At 48.5% G+C, this 18,928-nt stretch overlaps 1 protein-coding gene across 1 annotated transcript in view; it reads right to left on the bottom strand.

The window, feature by feature from the left end:
• The window catches only part of CELF6 (CUGBP Elav-like family member 6), a 29,846-nt gene extending 11,296 nt beyond the window's left edge, over nucleotides 1-18,550 (bottom strand). Inside the window, exons 1-3 of the mRNA XM_059915468.1 lie at nucleotides 18,289-18,550; nucleotides 14,514-14,596; nucleotides 5,665-5,713 (exon numbers count right to left, since the gene is read on the bottom strand). Coding sequence (XP_059771451.1) covers nucleotides 5,665-5,713; nucleotides 14,514-14,596; nucleotides 18,289-18,550 — 394 coding nt within the window. The remainder of the gene's footprint in view (nucleotides 1-5,664; nucleotides 5,714-14,513; nucleotides 14,597-18,288) is intronic.
• Between the last annotated feature and the right edge of the window lie 378 nt (nucleotides 18,551-18,928).

The following is an 18,928-nucleotide window of genomic DNA, read 5'->3' as shown; positions in this document are numbered from 1 at the left end:
GCAATCACAATTGTGACTTATGAATTTATTGATTTTATGTTATAAAATTTGAAAGATAGGAAAGAAAATACAGTAGTTCAGTGATTTTGAAGATTTTGCCTTAGAACTAAAAAATACTTTCCCTATATGATTGGTACTTACAGTTCAACTTATTTTTAGTGTTTCCATAGTAGAGATAATCTAAGCTAGGAAAAATCAACCACAGTCTCCATGCTGAAGAGCAGATAAAATAGATCTATTTAGTTACCATTGTCTGAGGGATTTAGGGATCCCTAGCTCTGACCTCATGTAATTTGAGGTTAATTTAACAATTTGAAATACATGAACTTTGAATTTTCATTCAGGCAAACATTTTAATGTTCACATTCAATTAAACACAAATGCTGAGGGAAAAGTTTTTGGCACTATGTATATTTAATTAGGAATGGGCACCTTGGGCTTCCCTGGTGGCGCAGTGGTTAAGGATCCACCTGCCAATGCAGGGGACACAGGTTCAAGCCCTGGTCCAGAAAGATGCCACGTGCCACGGAGCAACTAAGCCCGTGAGCCACAACTACTGAAGCCCGCGTGCCTAGAGCCCGTGCTCCGCAACAAGAGAAGCCACCGCAGTGAAAAGCCCGCGCACCGCAACGAAGAGTAGCCCCCGCTCACCACAACCAGAGAAAGCCCGCGCACAGCAACAAAGACCCAATGCAGCCAAAAATAAATAAATAAAATAAATAAATGTATAAAAAAAAAAAAGAAATGGGCGCCTTTAGTATATTATGAGATAATTTCCTTTTGGAAAATTAGATTAATTTTCCTTTAAGAGTGTACTGTTCAAAGGACTTCCCCTGGTGGCGCGGTGGTTAAGAATCCTCCTGCCAATGCAGGGGACACGGATTCGAGCCCTGGTCAGGGAAGATACCACATGCCACGGAGCAACTAAGCCCGTGCGCCACAACTACTGAGACTGCGCTCTAGAGCCCACATGCCACAACTACTGAGCCCACGTGCCACAGCTACTGAAGCCTGCGTGCCTAAAGCCCATGCTCCGCAACAAGAGAAGCCACTGCAATGAGAAGCCCGCGCACCGCAACGAAGAGTAGCCCCCACTCGCCACGACTAGAGAAAGCCCGCACACAGCAACGAAGACCCAACGCAGCCAAAAATAAATAAATAAATTTATTGAAAAAAAAAAAAAGAGTGTACTGTTCAATGCCACAGGATGTAAAATATAGGCACAGAGCATGGAGTATATGAACAGTGTGGGACTTGACTGCAGAATTTATGGGAACTGGGATACATTAAACATATGTATAAATATATATGTATAAACATACACATAGGGCTGGCATACATTAAAAGGCTACTATAATATAGTCCATGAAGACTTGGATGCACTCTGAGTGCCACCAAGGCTACGAGGGATGACCATGAAAGAAGAGGACCCCAGACCTTCTATCGGGCAAATCTTGTGTTGCTACTATTATTGCATTGTAAGCATTGAATGTGCAAGTGTTACCAGTAACTTCTAAAAGTAATGCAACATACAGTGTGTTTAAAATATAGGTTATTTCGAAGTGCCTACGAGGGGACTCCAAGTCAGACGGGGAAAGTCAGAGATGGCTTTGCCCTCAGAGCCTCTGTTTCCTTATTTGGAAGCTTGGAGGAAATAGCTCTTCCTGCCCTACCTATTCTAGAAGCTTGTGGGGGGAATCAAGTTCATGAGACTATCTGTGACCTGTAGAGCATGGTTATACAGAGAGTCTTATGATCTTTCAGATTTAGAAGGAGCCGTTTGGTCTCTAGGAACAAATGGGTGGTTTTAAGAACAATGATGTTGTAGGTAATGCTATAGCGGGAAGAAGACAGGATGTCTCTGTATCTTTCCAAGGTGTTATGAAAAATGTTTTTATAAATTTGCTTTAAACATTTTTTTCAATGAAAACAATTTTACTTCTATTCAGGCTCTCCCCTGCTGTGCTAACACTTTGATTTCTACAACATTGGCTGGAAGTGAAAATAAAACAGACCTATAATAGAAGTTATAAGAAAATAAAATAAAAAATAGGTTATTTCAACCACAAACCTCATGTCTAGTGATTAAAAATAAGAGTAATACTACTCTGTTGCATTGGCATGAAAATTCAAGAGATAGAATGTAAAGTAACTATTTTTGTCAAAAAGCTCATGCATGTGTACATAATAGAATACTCCTGTATGGCAGATGGGAAAGAAAATGGCAGTCTTTGGACCAAAGAAGCAAACCTGATAGGTTTAGTTAGGCTGTCACAATGCTGGCCCACTTTTAAAAATTGAATTAGTTGCCAACATTTAATATAATTAAAACAGAAAACTTTCATTACGTCATGACAGTCTCACCCATTTAGGGTTACTTACCTGGCTCCTATAGCATTTGAGTTAGTGATCCCTGTTTTATGGGAAGAAAAATCTAATAATCCCTTCCAGAAAAAAATGGCAAAATTTTGGAAGATTACATTTGCCTTGATACCCCCTTGATTATGTCTGCATTGATACCAGTATTTTTGTAAGATGTAAAAATCACTATTAATCAACTGTAAACAAAGGATTTAATTTCAAGAATAATTTTAAAATATGCAAGCTTAAAGGCTTAACTGTATCAGGGCAGCTGTGACCATTAACTCTGAAGGTTTATAGAATTTTTGGGATAACAGAGATGAGACTTGAATGGGACAAGCTGTCCTACATTGGTGTCAAATGTTACATTTCAAAACCAAATTCAATACCATTTTAAAAGTTGAGTTTCTAAAGCATTAATTTGTGTTAAAATTCAGCAGAGAGCTGAACTCACTTTTGAAGAGATATATAATAGCATTGAAGAGAAGAAACACATTTTGATTAGTATCTAACACAGATCAGTTGGTAGTAAAGTACTTGTAAATTGTAAAGACCCAACTGTTTTGCAAGACTTAGTACATGTGTCTCCTCTCTCCCAAATGTGTATCAGGGAACATTTGGTGACTTAGAGTGGGAACACGAAAGAATTGAGAGATCTGGTCATCCAAAACTGCAAGAAGGATTATCCATGCCTTTGGAGTATATGCTCTTTAAAAGCCATCACTTAAGCAATGTAAAGCAATTATACTCCAATAAAGATGTTAAGAGAAAAAAAAAAAAGCCGTCACTTGTCAAGAAATAGCTATGTTATACATAACTACTAAAATTATGAATTCTACTGCCAGGCAGACCTCTTTTCAGCTAGATTTTCTTTTCCTGCTCTCTTGAGCTGCTTGGAATCTGAACAGGTGTAGAGGTGAAATGCCATATGTACAGAATGTGTCAATGATATTACACCTGAAAAACTTGTACAAAAACGGGGAAGCAAATGATAAAACTCATGCTGATGCCACTGCTGGGAGCCCAGATGACCAAGACATCTGGACTAGGCTAAGCAGAAGCATAATCGGCGTGGAGGCCTCCTTTGGGCAGTGGCCCTCACCCTGGCAAGGGGTGTTGGACTCCAAGCAGCGAGTGTGGCCCCAGCATTCTGGATTTAGTTCCTGAACCAGACTCCAAGTTGCACTATGTTCTTCTGAGCTCTGTACCTGCTCTTCCCTCTGCCTGAAATACTTGCTCCCTTGCTTCTCCTTTTTCTATTTGACGACTTCTTGTTCATCCTTGAGATCTCAGCTTAAATATTACCACCTCTGGGAGCCCACCTTGACCTCCCAGACTAAGGTGCCCCATGTTCTCCCCAATGCTTTTCAATCCCCCAGGACTTGGAAAGCATTGATCACACTGGATGATAGCTTTGTTTTACTGTTTATATCCCCTTGTAGCTCCAGAGCTCCATGAGGCCAGGTGCCAGGTCTGCCTTGCATTCCTAGTGTGGAGTAAGTTACTCAAAAGATATGCGTTGGATGGTTGAACAAACTACAGCCCAACCTGTCTGCTTCTTAGCTCACTCAAGTACTCTCAGGTGACCTCTCAGCTGTCTAGTGTTTGTGGGCAGGGCTGAGAAGATGGCCAAAATTGGCCCTGATGCCTAACAGTTTCCCAAGAGGCAGAAATTCTTGGGACAAGTGAACCAGAGGCTTGGTATGCAGCCTGGAACTTCTCAAAAACCAGTCTGGAAAGAATGAGATGGAAAAGGAGGATGTGTGTTTGGAGAAGAGGGAGGAAGCTTGGAAATACCTCCTCAAGACAAAGTGGGATGACAACATCTTGACCAGAAGTGGAGAATCAAAGACCAAAGATCAGAAAATCTAAAAGGAGGAAGAATGGACTTCTTGGAGGAAAGAACTCCACAATGGAACTATGAAGCTACTAGAGTCCCTTGTAGGTGTGGACACTGAGCCTGAAGTCTGAGAGGATGTGCAGAATTATTAGGAGTCAATAAATGTCTGTCAGTTGGGTTCCATTCTCTCCCTGATCTTGGGCAGCTTCTTTTACCTAATAAAAAGCCATGGCTGACCTCCCTAAGGTGGGGAGAGAGTCTTATTTAAGAGAGAGTCAGCAAATGTCAGGGAGGGCTCCAGGCAGATTTCTTGGAATGATTTAACACCCAAGGGCAAGAAAGACACCAAGAACTGACACCAGAAGCTAGTATTGCTTTTCCAGCATGGAAGTCGGCCAGAACTCGGCTGGTTGTCAAAAAGCACAGGCTCAGATGGACCTAGAGTCTGTCATACAGAGTGAAGTAAGTCAGAAAGAGAAAAACAAATACTGTATGCTAACACATATATATGGAATCTAAAAAAATTGTACTGATGAACCTAGTGGCAGGGCAGGAATAAAGATGCAGACGTAGAGAACGGACTTGAGGACACAGGGTGGGGGAAGGATAAGCTGGGACAAAGTGAGAGAGTGGCATGGACATATATACACTACCAAACGTAAAATAGATAGCTAGTGGGAAGCTGCTGCGTAACACAGGGAAATCAGCTCCGTGCTTTGTGACGACCTAGAGGGGTGGGACAGGGAGGGTGGGAGGGAGACGCAAGAGGGAAGGGATATGGGGATATATGTATACATATAGCTGATTCACTTTGTTGTACAGCAGAAACCAACACAACATTGTAAAGCAATTATACTCTAATAAAGATTTTAAAAAAAAGCACAGGCTCTCAAGCCCTCCTGTTCTTAAGGAGCATTAGTCTTTCTGCACTAGGAAACAGTGCAGCTAAAAAAAAACTTTTGAAGACTTTCCATGGTCCTCAGCATAGAGTTCAGTTCCTTAATATGGCCTACAAAATCTGTCTTACCAGCCTCATCTTTTTCCCAAGGCAACTGAAATGAAGGAATGAGTGGCTCCAACCCAGACTGGACTGAGTTCTCTGTAATCAGAAGATCTGGAAAAGGAAAATAACTCTAACCTGGTTCTTCAAACAAACCTGGAAGTTCCACCTGTTAAAACAGGAATGAACTCTCTCCAGGGGCAAGGTGGCAAGAACTCCCTTCCTCTATGTCCAGCCTCTATTTCCTGCCTCTTCTGGGTCTGGGGATGCTGGGACCCCATCCCTCCTCAGTCTGACCTGGGATGGCTGAGCTGTCTGGTGCTAAGTAATCTGGTCCCTCCCTACTTGCCCCCCTTACCCAGGGAGGCTCTAGTAATAAACCCTAGGTAGGCCTGACTCCAGAAGTGGGCCCACCATCCCCGACATGGATGATACCCTGCGATTCGGCAGGCAGGCAAGTTACCTCCTCGGCCCTCACTGGCAGCCGGCTTCACTTGGATGGGACGATTCATCTGAAAGACATCGGACCAACACACCCAGTCAGCGTGACTGCCTGGCCCTGCCCCGGCTTCTCCACCCCTGGACTCCTCAGGATCTAATCCCTCACCCCTTTGAACTCTACACCCCACCACTCTCACACAGGGATTATAGATTTTCTCCAAGATTCCTCCCTTAAAGGCAGGAATTTAGAAGGTGCTGAAGCCTGAAGGATTAGGCGATAGGAAGTTCAGGGGCAAGCAGAGGAGGGACTGTGGAGGTCAAAGAGATTCTCCTGCCTTGGCTCTGTGTAGGGACCATGTGCGGCCTGTCCCTCTGGCTCCTGGACTTCCTTAAAGGCTTTGGGTGCGAGGAATTGGGTAGGAGGGCAGATTTGTGTTCTGTGTCTAAAACTGAGAATATACTTCTCTGTGTCACTTAGATTAAACAATCTGGGAATCAGATTTAGGGCTATCTACCCCCAACTCTGCCATTTAATGGTTGTATGACTTCGAGTAAGCCATCCTCTCTCAGATTCAACTTGTCAAATGAGAAAAACCTTCCCCAAGCTTCTAGGTCACCATAGTTTCTACCCTCACCCTCTCAGTCCCCTCCCTGGGACCCCTTCCCCTGAGGATGCTGGAGTTCTCCAGGGCACCCTCCTTGGCCCTACTCATCCCACTCTTCCCTTTCTTCCTGGCTAATCTCATCCACACCCACAGCCTCAGCTCCTGTCCCCACAGTGATGACTCAGAGCCCTGCGTCTCCAGCCTGTACCTCCCTCCTGAGCTTCAGACCCATGTGCCCAGCTTCTTGCCGGACACCCCGCCTAGAAAGTCCACTGGCACCTTCCACTCAACACACCCAAACCAGAGCTCATCTTTTTGCCCAAACCTGATCCTTCCAGTCATCCAGGCTATAAACCTGGAAAGCAGCTTGACTCCTCCCTCCATACCCTCCCCCACCAACCAATTTCACCTTCTAATTCAGGGGTTCCCTGATCAGGGGTAGATAAGAATCACCTGGGAACCATATCAGACTCAAGTTGCGGGATTGTATAATTTGTAAATGCTCCTAGGTGATTTCGATATATACCCCACCCACCCCCATCCCCCAACCACCCTGAGAGAATTCATGATTGAATCCCCATCTCACCTTCCTCTCATGGGTGTTGTGGGGATCACGTGACATAATGGGGACGCAAAATGTCTTTGTAAACAGCCAAGAGCTGGGTGCATAGGATGTGAGGAATTATTGTTGGGGGGCAGACAGCTGAGTGCCGGAAGGAAAGAACAGCAGCCTTCCTGTTCATGGAGGAAGGGGTACTGATGGCCATCTGGCCTGAGAAGGTGATGATCTGACCCCCTCCCCTCAGGAAATGCAATGCTTCTGCACCAATCAGGGGCCACTCCATCCCCTACCAGTGTGCTCGTTGCCGAGACAACAGGCAGCTTCCTGTTACCATAGCCACAAGTGCTACCTAGTAACCATAGTAATGCCCTGGCAGTCACAGTTGAGCAATTTCCTTTGGATCAAATTTGGGGGAGGGGGAGTGGGGAGGGCTTAAAAAAAAAAAGGAAAGGAAAGGAAAACAGGCCAAGCCTGAACCAGCGCAATCCCCCTCCCACCCAGGGCTCAGGTTCTTATGCGCTCTTACACACCCACCCGCTGGTGGTGGAGCACCTGCAGTGTACCAGGCTGTGGGTGAGGGCCGAGACACCGACAGGACTCGGGCTGCAGTCTAGAGGGGTGACAGATCAATCCAAGGAGATCAGGGCGAGCTGGACAGGTCTGGACTGGCCTGGACCAGGGACCAGGAGGACAGGACCCGTCCCTGGGCATGGCCACCTGTGACTGTGGAGGAGAGACCAAGAGACAGAGCCATGGAGAGCAGAGACACAGGGAGAGATGAAGAGACATAGGAAGACAGAAATGATGAGAGAGTAAGACAGACCTACACAGGGGCAAGGAAAGAGAGAAATACTGGGGGAGATGGGAAGGAAATGAGGGGATAAGGGGTCAGGAAAGGGGGGTGCAGGAAAGGTAGGGAGGAGTGTGGCAGAAGGGTAGAAGCCTGGGGTAGGGGGCAGTGAGGGTGAGCAAGACCATCCTTATTTTATTAGTTCTTAAATAGATCCTAAGAATTTCTCGCTGGAGCCTAGAGTGACGAGCACATGTAACAGCAGTGGTTTCCATGGCAGCTGCCTCCCCGGCTGGGTTTCTGGGGAGATGGAGCTCATCGGTGCCCTGGAGGATGTCCCTTTTCCCCCTCCCCCTCTCCACCACTGTTTGATGGAGAGTGGGCATTAGGTGGTACATACATGTCCCACGTGGATCTGGCAGAGTCCAGGTCTTGGAGGCTGGGCACCTAGACTTTCCACCACTCGGGCATGTTGCCAGTATGTCCAGAACTCTGTGAAGAGCCCTGGGCTGGGCCCTTCAGGGGAGACAGCGATGACCCTAGGACCCTGTCCTCAAAGGCGTATAGAGGGGAAGATAATGCCACCATTTCCAGAGAGCCCATGATGTGCCAGGCCCTTCCTGGGGCACTTTACATACATTGTCTCTAAATTCCTTCCAACCACTCTGCAAGATAGTGCCATTGTTCCCATAGTATAGATGAGAAAGCTGAGGCTGAGGGGGGTTAAATCACTTGTCCAAGATCACATGGTGGGTAAGTGGTTGAGCTGGGATTTGCCTCCAGGTCTGCCTGACACTGAAGTCCATGATTTTTGCATTGTGTCACTCAGCTCCGTTCTTAAGACATGAACACAAATAAGGAGGCACAGAGGGGCCAGGACCTTGGGAGGCGTGCAAGGTAAAGTGCTGTGGGAGAGGCTGACTCCAGCTGGAGAGGCTGGCTCAGGGAAAGTTTCATGGGGGAGGCAGGGTTTGAGCTGGGTCTTGCAGCACGGGGGTCATTTGGGCCATGTGGAGATCGTGGGAGAGGCGGGGCTGGAGGCTGAACACTCCAGGTGGCTGGGGTACGGAGAGGGAGATGCAATCTGAAGGAGCAAGGGTTTTCTGGTGGGCACCTGACACCGAGGGAGCTAGGGTCGTACATATTGCTGCCAAGTCAGATGGACGTGGGTTTAAATCCTGGTTCCATCACTGACAACTTCCTTAAGGTCTCTGAGCCTCAGTATGCACATTAGTAAAAGGGACTCAGGATCCCACCTTGAAGGGGTGTGGCGAAAATGACAAAGGCAAGATCTTAGTAGGTGCACCAGATGTAATAAATTTTTTGTTTGTTTGTATTTGTTCATGTGAGTTTTAAATGGAAGGATATGAAATTGAAGGGTAGGCAGGGGCCAGATCAGGGCAGGTTGTGAAAACCATGACAAGGAACTTTGACTTTGTTGTATTTCAAAGGCAATAGGGATCCAGGGAAGGATATTAAGTAGGGGAGGGATCTGTCTTATGAAGGATCCCATGAGCTGTCATTATGCAGAGAAAGGATTGGAAAGGGAAAGATTAGAGGCAGGAGGATCAGTGATACAGGTAAGGGGTGAGGGTGACCTGGACTAGGGCAGAAGGAAATGGACAGATTCAGGAGATGTTCAGGAAGAATCAACTGGACTAAAGTTCTATTGGATGTGGGGACTGAGGGAGAGGAGGGAATTTTGGCTGACTCTCAGGCTTATGGCTTAGGTGTTGGGGAAGTTGGTAGTTTGGGAGCTAGGAGGTGCAGGGGAAGTCCTCAGGGGAGGAGCCCAAGATGGTGATGACAGAGTTGGGAAGAGTAATGCTCCCCGGGCTCTGGGCCTTCAGTCTCCACTGGGAAGTGGTTAGGGAGGACACCCGGTTTTTAGGTATGTTCTTTGTGGCTAAAGGAGAAAAAGAGCTGCCCACATGAGCTACCTGGGCAACCCTACCCTGCCTCGTTCCTGCCACAGCCAGGGGAGGGATGTGGAAGCGGAGTCAAGTAATCACTGTTCCCCTTTGAAGAAAAGAGGGCATTGCCTCCTTGGCCAAGAACTTGTCATGGGACCTCACGGGAGCTGTTGCCCTTGGCTGAGCACCTATTCCCCTGAGACCTTCCCGAGTCCAGGCACATTTCTGCTTCAGGGCCCAGCCCTGGAGGGGAAATCAAGGGAGAGTATGTCAGAAAGAGGAGAGGACAACCTACTCCAAGTGGTGGAGTGGAGAAGGTCAGAGGCAGGACAGACACGCACAGGGTCCTAGTTCTTCTGCCCCTGTAAGCAGCAGGGAAGGCAAGACCTTACCCCTTCTCCCTGCTTGACTTGCCAAAAATTCCTGCCTTTGGGCTCCACATTGCCCTCTTCACACTCTTCTGTCCTGATCACAACTCTTCCCTCCACTCAGCACTCATGCCCTCAGCCCTTTCCCCTCACCATGGGAAGAATGCTTATTGGAGCCTCCCCAAAGAAGGGACTACTGATGGGTCTAAGAGAGGTGTCATGGGTGCAAGAAAGAGTGGAGCAGATAGAAAGGAAACCACCATTTTCAGTACTTTGTTCTACCTCACCCCCTTCCTCTAATTCAACCCACTGCCAAGTCCCATTCGTTCTAGAATCTATATGGATTTCCTAAATAGTTCTCAAGTCCATCCTCTCCTCTCCGTTCCTACCCTAACCCCAGCTCCAGGCCAGTATCATCACTCACATGCCCTCAGCAAGTGTTACCAGAGGGTCATCTGCCTCCAGCATTGCGTCCTCTCCACCCCAGCATTCACACTGTAGCCAAAGTGATCTTTCAATGCCATTTCTTCACTCTTCCCTGCTTAAAATCCACCCACAGTTCCCCATTGCAAGCCGCCCAGTAAAGCCCAAGATCCTAAGACTGGGAGCCAAAACCTGTTAGTCCTGCCTCCTGTGCTGCCCAACATGCATGATACTCTCCATTCACTTGGAGCCTTAGACATCTTTGCTGGGCACTTTCCCTGACTGTCCCCAGAATTCCAGAAGACACTTTTGTCTTTTAGGTTTCTAGGCCTTCAAACATGATGAAGTATGATCATGATTCAGCTCAGACAGCATCTCCTCTGTGAAGCAGCTCCTCCTTCTCCACCCCTGATGCTTCTTCTACGTGCCCAGAGGTTAAACCCCACTGAGGTGCAACAGGTTATTTCTGGGCTGGAAGCTCCTTGAGGGCAAAGGCGCCAGCTCATGCACTGGGCAGTTGCTAGCACATACAGTGCCTTTGTGTGAGTTACAAAGAGGCAACCCTGTGGGCAAATTAGGAAAAATGTCCCCCTTCCTCTGGGCTGACACAGTCCTGTGATAATGTGCATGGCTTGGTCAATAGAGCATGGCTGGATTTCAGCCCCTGTTTGCCTTTTCCACTCAAGCTGTTTTGTGCAGGGCACAACCTGCAAAAGCAAATGTACTCAGTTATGTCTGTCTCCTTCATGGTGTTTGAAGGGATGGATGCCCAGGGGAAAGGAGAGCATGAGCATGGAGAGAGACAAGTGCGGGGCCAGGAGGGAACCTTCTGAATCCCAGAAGGCGGGGCTGAGGTTGGGCCTCACTTTCTTCTGGTGGATTCTGAAGCCTAAAGTGAGGCTGAAAGAAGTAGCTCTAGCTTCATGGGGAAGAAGCTGTAGAAGATGGGACAGACCACTGAGGTTTGAAGGAAGTCCTGAGTAGGGAACCAAGCTTTGATAGGTGACAGAAATTAGCAGGGAGCTGGTGGAGGGGGGCCGAGGGGAGGTCCCAGTCCAGCAGATAACATGAAATTTCTCCTAGCGGTTCAGGCTTTCTCTTTAGGTTTGACCCAGCCTTTCCTAGTCCCACAGCGACAGTCCTGCCTGCCTCCAGCCAGAGTCCAGATTGAAGTCTTGTCCCTGCTTCTCCAGCAGATGGCAGGTGTGCCCAGGACCCAGTGCCTACAGAGAGCTGGGCACCCTCCTCTCCATGCTGGTGGGCCTGAGGCCAGGTGACTAAAGCTACTGCTGCCCCTGGCAGGCCCAGAAGAAAGATTGATGGCTCGGCCATTGCTGGGGCTGGCCAACAGGGCCATTGATTTTCATTTAGGAGAATCATTAAATATTAATTTTCACTTTGTTAAGCTGAGGAGGGTGAATAAAGCCAATCCTGGCAGTACAAGAGGAAGTCAGGCCATGTTGGAAGCCTGTAGATGAAAGGGTGAGGGGGGCAGATGTATCCAGTCACCATCCCCTCCAGAACTTTAGACCCCTGTCTACCACCAGCTTGGCTCAGGTAACAGCGCAGTGGTTAAGTGAATGAGTTCTGGAGCCAGACTACTTGCACTCAAAGCCCACATCTTCCCATTAGTAGCTACATGACCTTGGGCAAGTCACTTGTTTTCTATGACTCAGTTTCCTCATCTATAAAATGGGAATGCCAATAACAATACCTTCTTCATAGAGGATTAAATGAATTTGAACCTGTAAAGTGCTAGGAACACTGTCTGGTATCAATATATGTTAGTTATTATTATTTCTCTTTTCTCTCCCAGAAATTATCTCAGTAGTATAGGGCTTCACTGTCCTTATCTCAGGTGCCCTCAGCCTCATAGAGTACTCCAGGTACCCCGTCTCTTGTGGAGCCCTGTGGCTGGTTGAGGAGGGAATTTTTTTTTTTTAACATTTATTTATTGGCTGCATCGGGTCTTAGTTGCGGCAGATGGGATCTTTCATTGCAGTGTGCAGGCTCTTCGTTCTGGCGCACGGGCTTCTCTCTAGCTGTGGCGTGCAGGCTTAGTTGCCCCGCGGCATGTGGGATCTTAGTTCCCCGACCAGGGATTGAACTGGCATCCCCTGCATTGCAAGAGAGATTCTTAACCGCTGGACCACCGGGGAAGTCCCTGAGGAGGGGATTTGTTCTCCCAAAGTTCATCTTAATTTTTTCAGTGCATTCCATTTGCTTTCAGGATAAAGTCCAAACCCCTCAGCCTGGAGTTCAAAGTTTCCTCTTCAGCCACTGCCCTCTGTGGATCTTCTCTCTGGTCTGGCCCCTGCTCACATGGGGGGCCCCTCCTCTACACTCCCAGCCTCATTTCACACCCATCTGTTCCTCTTCTCTCTGCACCTTTATCATGATGTTTCCCACATGGAGTGTTACTGTTCATATCATTGACTCAACTCCAGTGACAGAAGTCATTTACTCCCAAGGTTGGATGAGTAATGACTTCTACTATTACTCCTAGTAATGCTGCTGTTACTACTACTACTACTACTACTACTACTACCACCAGCTAACCTGTATTGAGTACTTATTGTCTGCCAAGATCTGTGTTAAGCACTTTACATGACTTAGTTCATTTAATTATTATAACAACCCTACAAGTTCAATTTCACAGATGAGGAAGCTTAGGCTCAGAGAGGTAAAGACTTGCTCAAGGTCATAGAGTTAGTGAGTGGTAGGGCCTGGATCGACACCCAGGTCTGTCTGACTCCAGAGCCTGCATACACAGGATTGGCGAGGGTGATAAGTTAGTGTTACTTGACACTGAATCTTCAAGAGCGAGGCTCAAGTTCTTTCAATTACAAGGATTGGTTCTAGGATCTGACACCCCAATAACAGCCTGATCAGCTCTAAGTAAAGCCTGTCTTACTGCTGGAGAGCTCCAATTCAGAGAAATGACTTCTTTACACTGAGCTGAAATTAGTGCATCTGTTCTTTATACCCCACTTATCCTGCTCCTGCTCTGTGAGGCCACCCATAGGAAACCAAATCCCTCTTCAGGATCTGAAAGCGGTTCCCCACCCCAACAGTAATATGTATCAAGATCTTACTCTGTGCCAGGCACTTGCTAAGCCTCAGTTCATGCTCACAATAGCCCAGTGAGCCAAGTGTTAGTATAACCCATTCCTTATAGATGAGGAAATTTTCTAGTAATGTATGTGAAGACACAGAAGTGGTAAGTGGCAGAGCTGGGATTCAAATCCAGTCTGTGAGTCTCAAAAAACTAGTATTCTTAATTATTATGTTATGATGCCTCCCTATTGCAGCCCCCACTAAACCCTATTTTATCCAGCTAAATATCCCCAATTCTTCAAATTATCATTCCATAATATATTTTATGTCCCCATCCCATCCTAGTCTCTTTCTGGTAGGCTAATGACCCTCTTAAATCTGAGGCCTGGAACTGGATATGAGTCCCAGGTTTGGCCTGCCCAGGACATTTGCATAACGTTCTTGTTCTAGACATATCACTCCTTGGACAAGAAAGAATGAGGCTGTGTAGTATGACTTGCTCTTGGTGAACCCACACTAGTTCCTAACAATCACCACTTTCTTCCTTCCACAGTAGGTCCCACTTTCCCTTTTGTCCAGTGATTAGCCATTAGCCAAGGCCATATCAAGTACCACTGATACACAGTAGCCTAGCTGCCTGTGGAATCAGGTCTCTCTTAACTTTAGCTAAGTGTTTGGGGTGTGGAGGGAAAGCAATCTTGGTGAGTCAAGACACCCCAAAAAACATTACAGGAAGAGGACCAGAGGGAAGTGCCATCAAGGACCCTAGAACTGGAGGAAGTGGGATACCAGACCAGCAGAGCCTCTCCTCTATGTATCTGCATATATGCTCACACCAGTGACAAATGACACCTAAAATCATGATTTTAGCCAACATGGACAAATTCTAGCATAGCTCACAACAGTAATGCCTTTCCTAAATATGGGCGTGGTACACTTAGCCCAAGAGTCTTGAGCCCATTTCTTTGGACCAGAAGACTGAACATAACACATAACCTGTAGCTGTTAAGGGTACAGGTAAGTCCTCTCCTGGAAAGATGACTCTTCTTCTAGTTCCTGGTCCCAGCCCAGCCCCTATATGCTGCTTTGGCATGCACATAGGGCATGTCCCCAGCCTGAGGTGATCCCCCCCCCCCAACCCTGGTGGACTTACCCCTGGCAGGGTCTTCTGCTCGTGCAGTGCACTCTGGGCCTTGAGAGCAGAGTCCCGGGCGCAGTAGGTGAGGAAGGCACAGCCTGGGGAGGAAGAGGCTGGCTCAGGGGGTTTCCTGAAACCCCCAGATACTCTTCCTGGAAAGACCCCATTAAGTTGACAAACTCAAGGCCACTCTCCTTAAACAAGGACACTACTTCTGAGAAGGCTTCTCTGCCTCCCACCTTCTCTGAAGGCAGGGGCTTCATGTGCCTGTGTCCCAGGCTCTGGCTCCTTCTCATTTGCTCGTGGCCTCTTGCCTATGGAACATGTGTACCCACACCCAGTCACATGCTAATACAATCCCACATCTCCCCTCCCGACTCCAGCCATAAATCCTGTTAGGGTTAGACCTCCCTAAGCAGCTTTGCCTTCAGCTTTAACCACAGCCTCCCCTTTCCTTTTTGGATTCATACTCCCAAAGTCTCTCAGAATCAGCCTCAATTCCTTCCCAACTCGAGGAGACAGAAGAGGAGGAGAAAGGTTGGGACCCCAGGACCCCAGAACTCCTTCCTAACACCTCCTCCTAGTTTGAGTCTGAGGAAGGGATAACTTTGAGGCTTGGAAGATGGGACTGGTTTAAGGGTGTCCTATAGGTAGGAGCTTTTAGGGACTTCCAATCCTATCCAAGGAACTTGATCTGTCAGCTCTCCCAGGACTTCAAGATAGGGCCTCTTAAATAGTTATTGTGCCCCAAATTTGACTTCTCTAAAAGAACCAGTAGATACAGGGGAGAGGAGTCGGGGTTGAGCCAAAGGATCAGTCCTACCCCCCCTTTGTCCAGCCTCAGAACCAGGGCCAAGATTTCTTCCTTTCCAAAAGTCATTGAGCACTCGCTCATTCAGAAAAGATTTATTGAATACTTATTATGGTGGGACATTATGACGGCTTGAAGGTAAAGTGGCAACAAGACAGATACATTTCCTGCCCTCAGGGGGATCATGTAAAGGATCATGAGGGGGATGTATCTAACTCCACAAGGTTGAGGAATGTCTCAAAGAACACACTGAATTCTCAATAACAAACGGGTGTTAATGAGGTAACAAAAAGTGTGGCGATTATTTCAAGCAGAGAGAATAGTACATATGATGACTGAGTGAAGAATTCAGTGTGTTGGGGAAATGGATGGAAGGCTAGTATGGTTGGAGATTGGCAACTTAGGGGCAGAGTGGCCAGTGAGGTATGCAGGTATCAGCTCATCTATAACCTCAGTCTGGATTTTGAACTTTTTCCTAAGAATAGCGGAGAGCCACTAAAGTGTTGTGACATTAGGTCTGTGTTTTCAAAAACAGCCTTCTGAGTGTAGGAAGGAGAAAGACTGAAGGAAGAGAAAGTGGATGTGGGAAGCCATTAGGAGCTTGGTGCACTTTTCCACTTAGACCTCAGCAGACTTCAAAGGCAAATGGGAACATTTTCTCCAAAGTCTCCTATGTGGTTGCCCTCTTAAGGTGGGCGGATATCTGCCATTCATTGGGTTAAAGTGACCTCAGGGAACTCCTGCGACAAACTCTTATCATATCAATAGGGAAACTGAAGCCCAGAGAGTATACAAGTGGCAGGATAGGGTTTGGAATCTCCAAACTCCTAGGCTGAGCTTGTTTTCAAAGCACTGTGGCTGCCCCCCGTGGTACTCAGCCATCAAAAAGAAAACGAGTCACTCTGGCTTTTGGACATCACTGTTGCTGGGGAGAAGGTGGAGAACATGGTGACTTGGAGACCCTCCCCAGTGATCTTGCAAGGCAACCCCGCCTTCAAGAGCTGTGGGTTGGTTTGGGGATAAATCACCAAACACCTGATTCCGCTTACATCTCTGCTCCATCTACTGCCACCAAGCCATATTAGCTGACGTCAGAACTGGGCAGGGCTGGGGCCCTCTCAGAAAGGCTCGAGGGCCTAGCTGCTGCCTAAAGGAGCCCTGTGTGACTACCTGGGATAGGGGGTGGAAGAACGGAGGGATAAAAAGACAGAGAAGCATGGCTTGAAGGACAGATGAATGAAAAACAACAGGAAGAATTAGAACTAAGTGTAGAGAGAAAGAGAGAAAGGATGAGGGAACAGTTCAGAGACTCTGATGGTGTTTGAGTGAGAATTAAAGGTATTCTATACACTTCCCTTACTGTACAGATGGCTCAGAAAGATTAGCTTGTACTTACATACTGAAATAAATGTCTAGAAAATAAGAAAATAAATTGCTATGGATGGATGTACAGCTGGGCAGCTGGACTGTGTTAGAAGGGATCTGGATGGTATGGTCTTGTCATTTCATGCCCCTCTAAAAATGACCCCACCCAGGAGGGTGGAAGATGCACTGCTTCATAGCTGCTCCCGGATCTTCTATGGGCATTTTCCTGGAGCCTCTATGTTAGTGTGCCTAGGAACTCTCCAAAGCCTCTGAGTTGAAAAGGTGGCAGCCTGATTCCAGCTCTTAGCCCTTAGGAAAGTACATTTAGCTGTTACCCAGGGCCCACCACTTCTCTCCTGGAAAGATCATGGAGGATAGTTGGGGACCCTCCCCCACTCCCCAAACCCTGAAACTGCAGCATGGTGAAGGTGGGGAGAGAAAAAGGTGTTTCTTCTCAAATAATTTCCTTCCCCTGCCCATGTATGACATGTGTCTCTGGCTCTCTTACTCCAGCCCAGCCTGGACAGACTTTTCTGCATGTAAACAAGCCTCCTCCCTATCCCTACAGGAGGAAAGGGGTGTGGCTGGACAGGACCGTGGTGCGTCTCTCTCTAGCAAGGGCAGGGAGAAGACCCCTTTCTGCCTCTTCAACCTGACCCACCCTGAGGCTCTGGTCCAGGACCACCCTGTGAGGGAGGGAAAGCAGGAGGCCATAAAGAGGATTGGGAAGGGACAAATATGTGTCACAGGAGTGGGAAGATTAGAGGGTAAAAGAAGTGTAGGTTCAGCTGAGAAGAAACCTGAGATGAGGGGGCACGAGGTGGCTGGAGTTCCCAGCTGAGATCAGAGTTCTGGACTCAAATCAGAAAAGGAAGACAGTGTTGGGATTCTGGATGGGAGTAGGAGAGATTGGGGATATTGTTAAGCATGAAGGCAGAATTTGGTGCTGAGAGCCTCCTGGGAGGGGAATTGGATTTTGTGACTTAGACAGGCATGGGTTCTGAAGAAGGGGAGAGTTTGGGTCTGTGAGATTTTCGGTTGGCAGTGTGAATCAAAAGAAGGTTCTGGGGGTTGACCGGTCTTGCAGGCCAGAGTGAGGGGTGCAAGCCCAAAATGTGTGTGAAGGTGGTTAGGCCTGAGTGGGGTGGTACCAGATGGGGGTGGAGGGATGGTGGTTCAGGAATGATTGGGTCCAGGGTTTGGGAGATTGAAGGTGTCAGAGACCTAGAAGGTGGAATAAGTTTCCAAATTCCAGGATTTGAGATGTCTGATGGGAGGGATAGAGGGCAGTCCAGCTGAAAGGCGAGGAGTGTTGGGATGTGAGACGTGAAGGGTAGGGAGTTGGAGGTTAGAGTGGAGTACATGTTGGGATCGGAGTGATGATCACAGGGAGGATGTCAGAGAGAAAATTCTGGGTTGGGTGTTCTGTGATCTGGGAAGAAGACTGGGCTGAAGGGGGCTGGTATTAGACTGGTGTTGGACTGGCTCTAGGTAGGGCTAGGGTTGGGGCTGGGGTTGAGGCTGGGATTTGGGCTGGGCCGCACTCTAATCGTAATGGGGCTGGGCAGGGCTGGGCAGGGCTGGGCTGGGCTGGGCTGGGCTGACCCCGCGCACCTTTGTGGAGGCCGGTGAGCCGGTCCTTCAGCACCGTCAGCTCGTAGATGCGGCCGAACTCCTCGAACAGCGGCTTGAGGTCCTGCTCGTCCAAGCCCCTCGGGATCTGCCCCACGAAGAGCTTGATGGCGTCGTGGTCCTTCATGGGCACGGCAGGACCCGGGTTTAGCCCGCTCATGCCGACGCCGCTGTCCGCGGTGCTGAAACCCAGGCGCGGGCCGGGGCCGGCGGGCGGCGCAGACCCTCCTGGCGCCGCGGCCATATCCCCGCCCGGTCCACCCTCCCGCCGGTCCTGCCTGTCCCGCCGTCCCCTCCCTGGACCGGTGGCGAGGGCCAGGAGGGGAGGGGGCGGGACCCGGGCAGCGAGGGCGGGGGGGCTGCACCGGGGGCGGGGTCCGGATGGAGGGGCGTAGAAAGGGTGGGGCGGGCTGGAAAAGGGCGGGGCAGGGGGCGGGGCAGGCCCGGGCCGAAGCGGCGGGATGCTGGGGTCTGGCTTCAGGTCCCCGCGCCTCGCTCTCTGGGCTCCCGCCCGAGCTCTCCCGGAGCTGAGCCCCGAGCCCCAGCCCCCGTGTTTGATGACGTAAGGCAGCTGGCCGCCGGGTCTACGCAAATGATTTGCACAATGAGGAAGCAGCGGCCA

Source organism: Balaenoptera ricei, chromosome 2, assembly GCF_028023285.1.
Source record: "Balaenoptera ricei isolate mBalRic1 chromosome 2, mBalRic1.hap2, whole genome shotgun sequence".
NCBI classification, from domain to species: domain Eukaryota; kingdom Metazoa; phylum Chordata; class Mammalia; order Artiodactyla; family Balaenopteridae; genus Balaenoptera; species Balaenoptera ricei.
This window is presented reverse-complemented; position numbering and strand designations above follow the sequence as displayed.